General features: G+C 32.2%; 1 protein-coding gene and 1 pseudogene across 1 annotated transcript; both read right to left on the bottom strand.

Moving 5' to 3' along the window:
• The window catches only part of LOC114755300 (tyrosine-specific transport protein 2-like), a 147009-nt pseudogene extending 142164 nt beyond the window's left edge, over positions 1–4845 (bottom strand).
• Positions 4846–6667: 1822 nt separating this feature from the next.
• On the bottom strand, positions 6668–13624 carry LOC114755299 (probable LRR receptor-like serine/threonine-protein kinase At3g47570). The gene is made up of 8 exons (XM_028944170.1): positions 12940–13624; positions 12369–12455; positions 11332–11475; positions 10877–11020; positions 8756–9643; positions 7638–8675; positions 7129–7259; positions 6668–6703 (listed from the first exon to the last, which is right to left on the bottom strand). Exons 1-8 carry the CDS (start codon positions 13622–13624, stop codon positions 6668–6670), a joined length of 3153 nt encoding a protein of 1050 aa, XP_028800003.1.
• Between the last annotated feature and the right edge of the window lie 797 nt (positions 13625–14421).

Here is a 14421-nt window from a genome sequence, read left to right as displayed (position 1 = left end):
GCCGTGGAAAGTCGACTTTCCACGGCGGTTAAATATAGAACCGCTGTGGAAAAGGGTTTTAAACGGCGGTTATATGTATAACCGCCGTTAAAATTTTTTTTTTTTTAAATTCTTTAAAGAACCGCCGTGGAAAGTAATAAACCTTTCAACTTATTTACAAAAATGCCATCGCGTTTTTTTCCACTTCGTTTTTCTGCTGAACTGCCGTTAGTTTGCGACGTTAAAGGTCTTTTTTCTAGTAGTATAAGAATGAAAATTCAATCTCCACCACAACATGAATGAATATTCATTCTCAATTATCACTTTCAGTCATATATTCTTGCAGAAGATTTTTATTTCACACATGGAAGGATTAAGATAGTGTATAACTAAAGCATGAGTTCATGGTTCTTGATTTGAGAATCTTACCAAAAGATCTGCAAAGGAATTAATGATTCCAAAGACAAGAATCCCGTCAACTGCACCAATAAAGCGCTGGCTACAGATTGAGAAGAATTCTTGGTTGACATAGCCACCCTTAGAAATAGAAAAACTATTACTAAAAGAAATGTAATTATTCACAGAGAACCTACTCATTTTCCTTTGGTTCCTTTTCCAAATGCATTCGACCGATCTTACTAAAATTTTATTATCTGGGATAATTAATCAAGCCCTCTGATAATATTTTATGAATTTAAACATGACAAATATCTTGTGATATTCTTGTGAATATTACATCGACCGTTACTCATCTTTTCTGTTATTTTTTCTATTCTTATCCCCATTAATTTCAAGTTTTAAAACTCTTTATTTTTTTCTTTTATCTCTTCTTATTTGATCAGTCAAGACTGCTATACTATGGCCTATATGTACTGCTTAACCAGAAGCATGAATAATATGAAGCTGAAACCGAAATTTCTTCCCAAAAAGAATTACAGTAGAAAAAAGGATTATCTACAAGTGTCATAGGGTCTCATAATTAAATATACGTTGATGTTCTGAGACCATTGACGTAATATGACTGGATTGAACTACTACAAATACTGTAGTTTGACAAATTTTTGCATTTGTACTCAATTATGATACGGTGTCATTTTCTCAGGCCAAAAACAATAATACACTATCATTTTTTATTGGAAAGACAATGGTATCAATTTTAACATGGAAACTACACGAGAATGAGTAAACCTGATCAAACGGATATGAGTTGACACGAGAAAAGAGAGAAGTTTGATAAAATGCACACCAACTTTCCAAGAAAGCATAGGCTTCCGAAAACCAATTAAAAAAAAGTTGCACTTTCCCATCTGCAACCAAAATGCCAGTATCAGCATCTAGCAAGTGTGCTAGATTTAATCGGAATGTAAAAGTTAAGTCTGGCCACATGAATATAGAGACAGGAGGCAAAAGAGCAGGCAAAATCTAGAAATAATTGAAGGAAGATATTGTGACACATACGAGGGAATTCCAAGAAAATTTGTCAATATATCTGAAGAACGAGCTACATATGCAACAAGGAGGGCATAATGGATGAAGATGTATGACCAACTGCAAGAAAATGAGAATTATCATATAGATAAACAAAATAATGCCAATGAAAGTTGCTAAGACCACTTGAAACATGTGATTAGACAATTTTGGGGTTGAAACAAGAAAAAAGAGTTGCCACCAAAATTTAAAAAGGATGGCTGTGAGGGTCCAAGAGTCGATTGTGCATTAAAAAGTACTCCCTCCGTTCCTTATTATAAGAGACATTTGATGCTTATGGTATGTTCCCATATATAAGAGACACTTAAAAGTTGTCTCTATTTTTTTGTATTGATTTCCTATTTTACCCCTATTTATTTTGTCTCCAACTCATACTCTCTCTCCCTCTCACTTCTCTTTCTTTTAATAATTTAATTGTTCTCTCTTATACTCTCTCTCCTTATTAACGGGGGCATTATGGGAAAAAATATTATACTTTTTACATATTAATTGTTCCCAACTAATTTTAACTGTTTTTTTGATCAACGTGATTTAGTTATTTGTCTCTTATAATAAGGAACGGAGGGAGTATTAAGCAGCACCCATTCATGAAGCTATTCAAAATTAATATGGCTTTTTATTATATTTTAATTACCCTAAAAAAGAAATAAAAAACAATAAGAAGAAAAACTTTTTATTTACAAAAATGAAAAAATAAAATAAAAATAATTTATTTACAAAGCCAACTTAACCTAGAATAAAAACCTAGGACCTATGTACCTGTTAGAGAAGTCAAAGTCCATGTAATTTGGGGGTAAAAATAAGTGTCACTTGATTGATATCTTTTAGGAAAATATTTATTCATTTTATTTAAGAAAGATATTTATTGTTGGTTTGTAATTTTTAATTGATAAAATCAATTCCTTTGTTGGTATTTGGAAAAAAAAATTTTTGAAAGAGCTTTTGATTTTCCTACGGAGCTTCTTACAATCTTATACAGAAAAAATAATTGTTCAAGCTTCTAAAGGTTCTAAAAACTTTACATGGCTCTAAAGAAAACATTAATTTGAAAATATGTTATTTTTTTAATTGAAAAGAGGACTTTTTATTTTATTTTGGTTTATGAACATTGGGCCAAAATTATTTTACTTCTTTTTTATTTATTTTAAAAAGAAAATTTGTACAACTCCATTCGTATACTTGAAAACTTTCATAATTTTACACGGTTTACTAATAAATCAGGATACTTGTAGAGTTTTTAAAACCTCACATGGTAGAGATCTGAAAAAAAGAAACACTTTTAAGAGGAAGAAGAAAGATCAACTGAAAACAATTCATCATAAAATTATTAAATCAAAGACAATAGAATAGAAAAAGAGAGGACCCCAACTATGGCTTGCTAAAAAAAGGTGAGTCATAAGCCACAAATAAGTTCACAACCAAATTATTCTCTTCCGTTATATTGCCTATCTTCTGAATACTTCCATTTTTGTTAAACACCCAAGAAGCAAGGAAATAGCACGGAATGCACAAAAATCATCAAAGGAGAAAAGAAAGAACCATACACATGATGTGACCCTACTGAGATGAAGCCTTCTCACTTGGTGTCTTTTCTCTCATAAACCTTGTTAGTTTTTCCTCAACCCTTACCCTCCTATTTATAAACTTCAGCTGGGATTTCTCATTTTCTTTTTTATTTTTATTTTTTATTTTTCTGAATTATGACTCATAATATTACTTCCTATTTAAGCACCAAATCATTATTAATTTGTCATTTTTCATTTTAATTTTTGCTTTTTATTGTTTCCATAATTGTGGCTCCAAAGAATATTTCCAATTCGGGAACCAATCAAATTAAACAAGAGATTTTTATTTTTATTTTTATTTTTATTTTTATTTTCTGATTTTTCTCTTTAATGTGTCCACCTCATACTTTCTAATTTAGAGGTCAATCAGCAATTAACCACATCTTCTCTTTTTATTATCCATTATGGTAGAAAAGATATTTTAGAGGTCAATAAACAATTAACCACATCTTCTCTTTTTATTATCCATTATGGTAGAAAAGATATTCTTACTTGATTTTTCTTCTTTTTTTTTTGGGAAGATTTTAAAACTTGGCCTCCAAAAATGAATCAAAGAGAAATTTTCTATTATTCTTAATGTTGTTGTTTATTACTTAGTGGGCCCGGAAAAAATAAGATGTTTACATAATATATCACAAGTTGTGGCACCATTGAACAAGATCAAGGACATGTTTATGCAAAGACGTCACTTAGACAAATATTAAACTTATTTGTAATTAATTTGCGTTGTCGTCACTTAGAAATGTATGGATGCAACGCCTAGTGAGAAATTATGGATATGCTTTTTGATATGGATGATCTGTAATATATGGATTGTGGGACTTTTTGGTCAATGACATGTGTGAGTCCTGTTGGCCCCCAAAAAAAAAAAAAAGTAGGAGTTCTTATTTTTAAGTTTTCAAAAAAGGTCTTGAGTACCATTAGGTCATCAGGTTACTTATATATATATACGCACACATATTATGACAAATTTTTTAATCACAAATGGTCAAACTCTTCTGGTCCTACTTATATAGTAGAGAAAAAATATTTTTCTGTTCTATTTACACGTCACTTCATTAAGTTTTTAATATGGATATATTATTTTGTCCTTTATTTATTACAATATAGATAATTATTTTTTAAAGGTGTATATATTGAGTAGATATTAATTTAGAAAGTTATTATATTTTAAAGAGTTAATATAGTTTAAAGTTTTTGTAAATAGGATCAAAAGAATTTTTTAAAAAAAATACAATACATGGTTAGGTGTGATTCAAGAACTTTACATAATGAATATCTTGTAAATAGTTTCCTTCATTTCATGCCGTCCAATGACCAAGAAATTCGCGCATGCCACAGTAATATCATATTTAGCGTTAATATAATCTTTTCTCTTTCAATTTATTCTCATTTTAGTTTTGGTTCTTCACATTTCAAATCATAGGTTGGGGAATAAAAACTAAAATAAGAGTAAATTTGAAGATAAAAAATTATATTAACCCTAATATTCTTAAATTAGTTATTTAATTTTTGTATCAAGAAGAGGAGATGCTACAATTAAATTGAAGTACAACAAAAACATGAGCAAGAAGAATATGCAACGCCGGAGCGTAACTGCTAGCTCATCCCCAAAACGACCACCTTCGGATGTAAGTGACTCGGTCTTGGCATTTTCTTCTTTGAATTCCTCCTCCTCCTCTTCTCTCTTTTCTCCTCCCTGTGCCAGAGAGGCCAGATTCAGTCCCTTTGCAATCGCAACTTCTATTATCGAACAAGATGGCTCATTTGGCAGAATCAATGGTAATGCCTCAAGCAGAAAGGAACGGGTCATTATCAATGGGGAGATAAGTTTAACTTCAACGACACATTCTGACATGGAATGCTTCGCTGTTGTCGGTTCATAACTTTTAGGATTCTGGGTTTTCGCTTCTTGTTATTGCTCTGTTCTTGATGCTTAAATACAGAGAACACCATTCATAATTCTGGAATGATTTTTTTTTTTTTTTTTTTTTTGCCAACTCCTACAAAATGAACAAGGGTAGGATAGGAAAGAATGAAAAAGGAAGAAAAGAGGACATTGGCATTGATGAATTTCAAAACTGGGGTTTACAGAAAAGGACAGAGGGATCAATACAAAACCTTAGCTGACATGTTAAGAGATTTTCAAAATCAGAATCAGCAAACGCAATAATAATGGAACGTGAAGATCTGTGTTACATTGGAGTCTTTTGGGTTTGAGAACGACTGTTTGGCATCTATTCATCGAATAGTAGTTGATGACAAGATGAAGCAACTACTTCAATTGGAATCGGAGGTGAGAACTGGCCAGTGGTATAAAGGGTGATCTATCTAAAACCTGATGTGATTAGCTTCTTAAGTTTATTGGTTTCTATTAAGGCATGTAACACTTGAGGCTACCATTCTTATATTCCAACTTCAGTTTTCCATGATGAAATGGTGTAACGCTCCATGTCCTGAGAAACTCCTAACAATATTCAGTGTTTCAAATATTCACTAATCATAACATTGCAGGTGGCCAGAACAAAAAAGCGATGGTTCCAGCAGTTGGTTCCTTTGTCAAAGCCATATTCCATCATCTCAGTACCCCCATTTGAGTTTCATGCCGGCGTCGACTTCTTGAGTGTTATCGTCTGGTTTGTTTCTTTTATAATACTCGATGTGCGACTCTTTTCGAAATACTTGCCTAAGTAATAAGTTTTGCAATAAATATTCTTAGTTTTGCCTCTATAGAGAACACAATCCTACATGTTAGAATTCTACATATAGTTGAAATTATTTCGTGAGGCTGGTTCCATGGAGCAGAAGTAATCAACCTATTGTATTTTCATTTACAAGATGATGTTTTTTTTAAAAAAAAAAAAAAATAGACCAGAGGGATTTTCCTGGACAGCGGTTTTCTTTCATTTCTCATACAAATTTTACGTTAGTCATATTGTACAATTAGAAGGCTTGTACATTCAACTTTTTGATTATATATGACCCATACATCCCAATAAATGATTAAGGGCGGGAACGAGAAGAAGGAAAAGAAGCAGACACCTACGAACTTGATGGCATCCAGGAGTCTGACAACTGCGTTTTACTTGCATAAAGAGACAGAAGTAGTGCAAAACTAAAAAATAATTAGCAATCATTAAAAAAATTTAAATTTACAATCACCTCAATAATATGATAAAATATATTGATTATGGTGAATGATTTCAGGTTTATAAACCTTTATATTAATTTTTTAATAGGAAAAATCTTGTTTGACAGAAAACATGTATTTTTTCAAAGAAATAATATTATTATTGTTTATTCACACGCACAACAAAAAAAAAAAGAACAATTACGTAGGTGCATTACAAAGTTTTATATATATATATATAATGTAGGGATAAGCACATTACTTAAAAGTTGTTGAATGACATTTTTTAACTCGTCAAAATTGTCAAACTCACTTATAAGTGCTTTCCCATAACCTTTGTTATTTGTTTGCAAAAAGTATTATAATCAAAATATGAAATAATAATGCGAATAAGGATTTATAAATATAAAAAAAAAATCACCATATAATGTAGCATCAAGAAACATCCTCAAAAAAGAGCTAGGGAACTAAATATACTGGAATGATGAGAGAGAACATAAATACTTCAGTACCTTCTCTGAGACCTTGAGAATATGGATTCCTACATCTCATTGATCAAAACACTCATAATCCATATAATACAGCTCATCCAAAAAAACAATAAATTAAATTTACAGCTCATATATTTGGCTTCAGTGTATCTCCATTAATTTCTTACTAGGTATCGCATCCAGCATTTTCTAAACATGAGAGATAGACAGTAATGCAAATTAATTGCAAATAGGTTCAATATTTCTTTAAATGGCATGTTTGAATAAACACGTTCTTGATCTTGTTTAATGATACCACAACCTCTGACATATTGCAACGCCTTTGTGAAAAGTTGGCACAACAGTTCAAGGCCAATTCAAGAATAGTGGATGTAGTTGTCAAAATATTGGCAATATATTTTTCATCATGATCTCCTTGTAATAAATTGGAATCTATGACTGGAGTTAGTGAACGGGACGACATTGATTCACTTACCCAACTCTTCAAGCTCAAGCCATCCACAAACATATCTTCTGTTGGCCTTTTTCTTGTGAATACTTCCATTAGTATTATTCCGAAGCTGTACACATCAATTTTTGTTGAGACAATTCCAAGAGATCCATATTCTGCATATGATTTGATTCCACCAAGTAAAAAAAATCAACTATCTCGTAAAACAAATTGCAAAATAAGAATTTAATCAATTCAGCCGTTATAGTTTATTGAGCTGTAAAGATTTGCAAGGATTAGGCTAGTTCGAGTCAAAAAAATTCATAAGAATTGGCTTGTTCTAAGTTATTTCAGATTGAAGTTTAAAGGCAGAATCAATAATTGAGAAAAAGTTCAAAGATCAAAAGTTATATTTATCTTAGATTAAGCCTCAAGGAATGACAAACATATACTAAAAATGAAGTAAATACCCAAGAGCCAAGCTTTTTGGTTATATAAGAATTCGTGATTATTCATATTGAAGGAAAAAAGAAGCAAAGGTGTTGGATTATTACCTGGTGCAACATAACCAATTGTAGGTATTGTCTCTGTGAGTGTCCTAGACTTTCCTTTGTCTAGAAATTTTGCAATTCCAAAGTCACTCACATGAGCAACCATGTTATCATCCAACAAAATGTTTCTTGGCTTCAAATCACAGTGGACTATTGGTGTTGGCAAGCTATGATGGAGATATTCCAAAGCAGATGCAACATTTATCATTATATTCAACCTTTGCAGAAAATCCAAACTATAGTTATGAGAATATAACCATTTTTCAAGACTCCCATTGGGAATGAACTCCATTACCAAACACTTGAAATCAACATTGGAACAACTACTTATGATCTTCACCAAATTGCGGTGACGTGCATTACGCATTGTGTCACATTCCAGTTCAAAGCTCTTTGACGATGCTTCTGAATCAAAATTGAATATTTTAAAAGCAACCATTGTTCCATTTGAAAGCCTTCCTTTAAATACAGAACCAAAACTTCCACTTCCCAGTAAGTTACTCTCATCAAATTTGTTGGTTGCATCCAAAATTTCAAAATATGAAATCCTTCTAGGCATTCCCAAAGCTGATAACTCTTGTTTCATTATGGTATTCCTAGAATTCATTCGTTTACATTGAAAGAGGATAATGCCTGAAACAACCAAAAGTGTTGACAAAACCATGGGTAGTATAAATTTCAGCAAAATCAGTTTTGCTATTGACCTTTTTCTTTCCTCTTTTCTGCATGTAGGCACTTGCATTTTTGGCTCACCACAAAGTGCTTTATTCACCATGAAAGATTCAGCTGTCAAATCTTTGAAGACCCTGTCACTTGGGATCTCACCTTGTAGTTCGTTATATGAGAGGTTGACAAACTTAAGGGACGTAATTGACTCTAGTGATTTAGGAATCTCACCAGACAAGTTATTTTGGGAAAGGTCTAGATTTACTAAGCTTAGCAAATCCCCAAGTGATCGCGGAATCGTCCCTCGCATTATGTTATGTGCTAAGGAGAAAACTTCCAAATTTTGCAAGCCACCAATGGTCGTCGGAATGGTGCCTGAAATATGATTTCTTGATAAATCTAATAGAATGAGAGCTTTCGTGTTCCCAATGTTGGATGAAAGATTTCCAACTAACTTGTTGGAAGATAGGTTACTTTCAATATGCCTGTTAAATTCCAAAAGGAAGAAGGTATCTCGGAGATCAACTTATTGGAGCCCAAATAAAGCTCCCGCAGGGACATAAGATTTCCTAAGCAAGAAGGCACTGCTCCAGAAAATTTGTTTTGAGATAAATATAAGTATGCAATTGTTCTAACGTCACAAAGCTCATCAACAATCAAGCCATCTAGCTCATTGCCCACAAGATTCAAATACTGAAGATCCTGTAAGTTGCTAATTGTTGTTGGAATTGATCCATTTAAAACATTTCCAGCAAAAGATAGTTGAACCAAGTTGGACAGGTTCCCAATTTCTAATGGTATGCTACCATTAATCCCGCAGAAGTCAATCATCAGTGTCTGTAGAGAATCAGACAAATTTCCAATGGACTTGGGAAGTTTCATTTGCAATGGATTCTTTGAGAGAATTAGGGTTTTCAAATGTCTACAATTTGACAACGAGCTAAAAAAGCCAGTTTCAGAATTTGAATCATCATCTATTATGGAGAAATTGTTATCATGCACCCACAGATTTTCTAAGTATCTTAAATGCCCAATTGTGCTTGGCAAAACCCCTTCAAAATTATTTTGCTCTAATTCTAGAATGGTTAACTTGGAAGCATTGGATATAGTATTTGGGATCCTTCCAGATAGTTTGTTGCCCCATAAATATAAACTCTGTAGATTAAGAAGGCCATATCCAAAATCTGATGGAAGACTTCCTGATAGAGAATTGTTTGAGAGAGACAAGACTTTCAAAGCTGAGATGTTGAAAATTTCTGATGGAATAGACTTGTTCAACTTGTTTTGAGATAATAATAACGTTTCAAGTTGTTGAAGATTGCCTATTTCCATAGGTATTGAACCTGAATACAAATTTTAGTTGAAATGCCAGTGAAAATAATGTTTGAAGCAGTTAAAAAAAACTAAAGCTGTGAATAGAATTACAATGTCTAGCTATTAAGACGTCATGTTCCTATTTTCGATAATCAGTATTGAGTGATTGTTCTCTAATTTTATCACTAATGTCGATCTGTTAATATATGGTTAATGGTGAGCCTGTTGGGCCTCCTGAACCCAATAAGTGGAGCTCAATGTGGCATTGGATAAACACTCTAAGTGTCCGATGTCAGAAGTAGAAATTTGACCCTCGATAGGGGGTTATGGGTTTAAAGAGCAGTTCGAGTGATCTGAGATGAAGAAAACCTGATATATTTCATCTTGAGAATACTGGGAATGAAATGACATCTTAAAGATAGATATATGTTGCTATGTGGGGAACAACTATTGAATTCAACCGTTACAAACATGAGTATAAGAGGACAATAACTGATCTTGGTATAGTAAAATATTGCATTCGACTAGTGAAATGCAATTAGTTAAGTTGCTGGATATTGTATATGGTTTAGAATATAATTGGTTTTTTTAGTATAATTTACAGATTTCTTCACCTCATACTATTTTAGTCTTTGGTTATTGATTTTGTAATAAAACATATATGTTTTATTGTTTTTTTTTCGTATACACGCATGTTTTATTGTTGCTGGTTCCTGGTTTGATGCATATTGTTTGTTTTTACTGTTGCTTGTTCTAGATGCTAGCTTTATTGTTGGTTAATTGCAGAGTAGTTTAATAAGAAAGCAAATGATGACATATTAAAAATAATACCTTTTATGAATTAAAAAAAAAACTTTTATGTTGCCAACATGTTGATTTCTTTGTATAACGGACGTAGAAAGTGAATATTCTACACCAGCCACTTGTCACCAATTAATGCACAACTTGTATGCTTACTATACTTAATTGTTTTCTCGTGGAACAATATGCTACTCATTTTGTTATTACTTAATTAGTACTGTATATATGTTGTCAATGTCTTGGTCATGCAGCCATTATATCTCTTACAAGAAATATAACTATTGAAAAGTAGTCCTAATATTATAGTCCCCAAAAAATATTCATAAATGAACATATCTTGCATTATTGGGGGGGGGGGGGAAGAAAAGAAGGAAAAGCACTATTGATATGATGCTAACGCCTAGAATATCATATTAATATAAAAATGATAATAGCACATTATATTGGGGGTGGAAAGGTACCTTCCAAATTATTGATTTCAAGATTTAAATCTTGAAGCATAGTCAAGTTTCCAATGCCTCTTGGTATATGGCCAAATAGTTGATTAACTGACAGGTCTATAATTTTCAGATTTGTAAGGCTTCTAATTTCAATGGGAATATTTCCTGCAAGCAAAAAAAAAAAAAAAAACCTCATTTTTCTGCTCATTCTCTATCTCTCATTTTACTCTCACCATAAATAAGGAATTTCTCAAAAATAAAAAATATTTTTTTACATACTTATTATCGTCAATCATTTTTAACCAACTTTATTATCTACATAATTTAGTTGTTTATATCTTATATATAGGATCAGAGGAAGTATGTTACAGAAGCACTAACTCTTGAAGAAAACTGGAGAGCGCTCACAGTTTGACAAAATCACACACACACACACACACACACACACACACACACACACACACACACACACGTACCTTCAAAGTTATTGTTGGCAAGAGATAGCTCTTGAAGCATAGTCAATTTTCCAATGCCTTTTGGTATGTGACCAGACAAGTGATTGTTATCCAAGTATATTTTGTTAGCATTTGTAAGATTGCTAATTTCCTTGGGAATATCTCCTGCAGTATGACCAATATAAGAGACATTGAGTTTCTATATGTAAATTTATGATAGTTCATGATCTGTACAAAGGTGAGGGCATGTGAATCTTGTAATTTAATAACTATTTTGTGATAGTGAAGAGATATTTAGTTATATATATGCACACTGCTTTTTAATATTGTTTATCATTTATATTTTTTGTGGGAGGGAGGAATTTGTTTAATTATCTATTAAATTTCTTAATACATAACCAGGTATAGTCAAATTTGGAATGTCACCAGAGGTGTGTCCACTAAAGGAACCAGTTTAGGTGCTTAAAGGTAATGAACACCCTAAACTCATCAAATTTGCTAGATTTAAAATTTTTAATTAATTATTTTTAAAAAAATAATAGTTAAGAGATTACCTTTATTTAGATTCTATACCAATCAAAACAATTATTTTTTAAGAACAAGAACAAAAAAATCATCACATCTGGACTGTCCAATTCAGATATGAATGGCCAATATCTAATGAGCTTGGGATGTTCAACTTGATGAGCATTCAAGCTCATTCTGTCTAGTAAATCTAATAGAAGGTCAATAATTACCCCAATTCCTTGCATTCTAGCATCCAACTTGACATGTATTTCAAGGGATGCTGATCACCAAAATTTATTGTCATTTAAATAAATATATTTTAACTCCCACATATTATTAAAGAAGATCAATGTATATTTGCTCCTAATGACGCATGTGCAGAGTTGTTGGCAAAAAAAGTAAGGAAAAAGAAAAAAGACATGCATAGAGAAAATCCTTAAAAGGAAAAGAAAAACATGGTGACAAATTATGATGAGTTAAAAATTTTACGCTACCTTGTAAGTTATTGGTTGAAAGATATAATTCTTGAAGCATGATCAAGCTTCCAATACTTCTTGGTATTTGGCCAGTCAACTTATTATCTTCCAAGTATATAATTTTCAGCTTTGTGAGCTTATTCATTTCTATGGGAATAGGTCCTGCAATACGACAGAAAATTACATGATCGCTACAGTACAGTACTCTTTTTTCCCCCCTCTTCATATTAACTCATTTGTAACTTAAAGGAAAGGGAATGAACTGTGGTTGATATAATAAACAGAATGGTGTGAAATGAATGTTGAAGAAGACAACGTTCTATGAATTTTGAAACCGAATAAATGCTTTATATTACATACTCTTCCTATCTTTAGTATAGGATTTAATTGTTGAGTTAACATTGGTATTAAATACAAGACATATTTTTCATATTTATCATTTTTTTTAAACTACTATTGATATTCATTCAACCATAATCAAGTAGGAAGGAGAGAGAAGATATTAAGAACAATTATTATGGTGTTTTAGGAAAATACGTCACATTTCTTATAATTAACTAATTTATCTGACTTCTTTAATGTAATCAAATTAGTTAAATAGGTTTTACATTAAGGACGAGATGAGTATTAATTATGCAAGGCATACCTTGTAGGACGTTGACAGACAGAGAGATGCGCTCAAGTGAGGATATATTAGAAATAGGTGGAGGTATGATTCCTGAAAGCTTGTTCACAGAAAGGCGCAAAGTTTTGAGATGCTGAAGCCTTCCAATATGAAACGGAATAGATCCTTGGAGAGAATTAGAGCTCAAATCCAAGGTCTCCAACATAGACAAATTGGATATACTTGGAGGAATGATACTTCCAAAACTATTATTGCCAAGAATCAAGTGTTGAAGATTAAATAAGCTTCCTATCCAACTTGGGATTTCTCCACTGAATGCATTATAGCTTAGGTTCAGAATTTCTAACCTCTGCAACTGAAACAACTCTTTTGGCAACTTACCATACAAATTGTTGCTGTTGAGATCAAGTTTTACAAGGAAGGACATATCGCCAAGCTGCGACGGTAAGGTGCCGTTGAGATCCATTTTAGCAAGACTCAGTATTCTAACTCTCTTATGCCTAGAATCACATGTAACCCCAGACCAATTGCATATGGAAGAGGAACTGGACCAGTTTTCCAAGCGATGGTAAGGATCCCTAACAGAAGATTTGAGAGCCAAAAGCGCCAATTCATCGCAAGAAAAATTGGAGTGACATAAAGATGGGCAAACCATGAGATAAAGCATGAAGAGCATGAAGGAGAAATGAAAGATAAGGTTTCCCATGATAACTAGTAATGAAGCCAAAATTCAAAATGCTCCTCGTCGCATTTATAAGTAGACAGGATTATTTTAGGGAGATTATGTCATATTTACTATAAGTAGCTTATTTATCTTACTTTTTCAATCAATCCAAATTAGTTTAGTAATTTTTATATTAAGTGGACGCGGCATGAAATAAGAAGACAAATTGATTATAAAAAAACAGGAAGTTAGTTGTTTAACAACCCATTTTTTTAAAATAACATTAACAACCCTTAATTTATTAGTCAATTCAAAACACAGATTGATTATAAAAGGGATGGTGGGGGCCTGCGATGGCATTATTGAAAATAGATTTTAAAGAAATCGAACATGTTTGAATCCTATTCAAACATGTTCTCATATCATGCTTTCATATTTCTTTTTGACCACCACATCTTTTCATTGTTCTTTTTGACCACCACATCTTTTCATATCTCAGTCAAGTGGTCAAAAGAAATTAAGAAAACGAAATTCCGTGTCCTTCCCATCCACCTACTTGTATTGCATCCATAAATTTCATTAAAATTTCCGTAGTTTAACGTCTGAGAATAATCCGGGCCAGTATTGTAGTTCCATGTCGAGGATGCTTTTTTGGTTTTCCCTATTTTGTTCCTTTCCTAACAAACACGTACGGTCTTTTCTTTATGGCTCTTTGCATATTACATAAATTTTTCAAATCTAAGTCCGTACATCCCTTTTGTGGAAAAATCTCACAATTATCTCGAGTAATCTTTTGACTAAGAATAGTTCACAAAGTTTCTCAAAAGATTCAATTCATG

Source organism: Neltuma alba, unplaced genomic scaffold (assembly GCF_004799145.2).
Source record: "Neltuma alba isolate B1F8T4 unplaced genomic scaffold, ASM479914v2 tig00010248_pilon, whole genome shotgun sequence".
Lineage (NCBI taxonomy): Eukaryota > Viridiplantae > Streptophyta > Magnoliopsida > Fabales > Fabaceae > Neltuma > Neltuma alba.
This window is presented reverse-complemented; position numbering and strand designations above follow the sequence as displayed.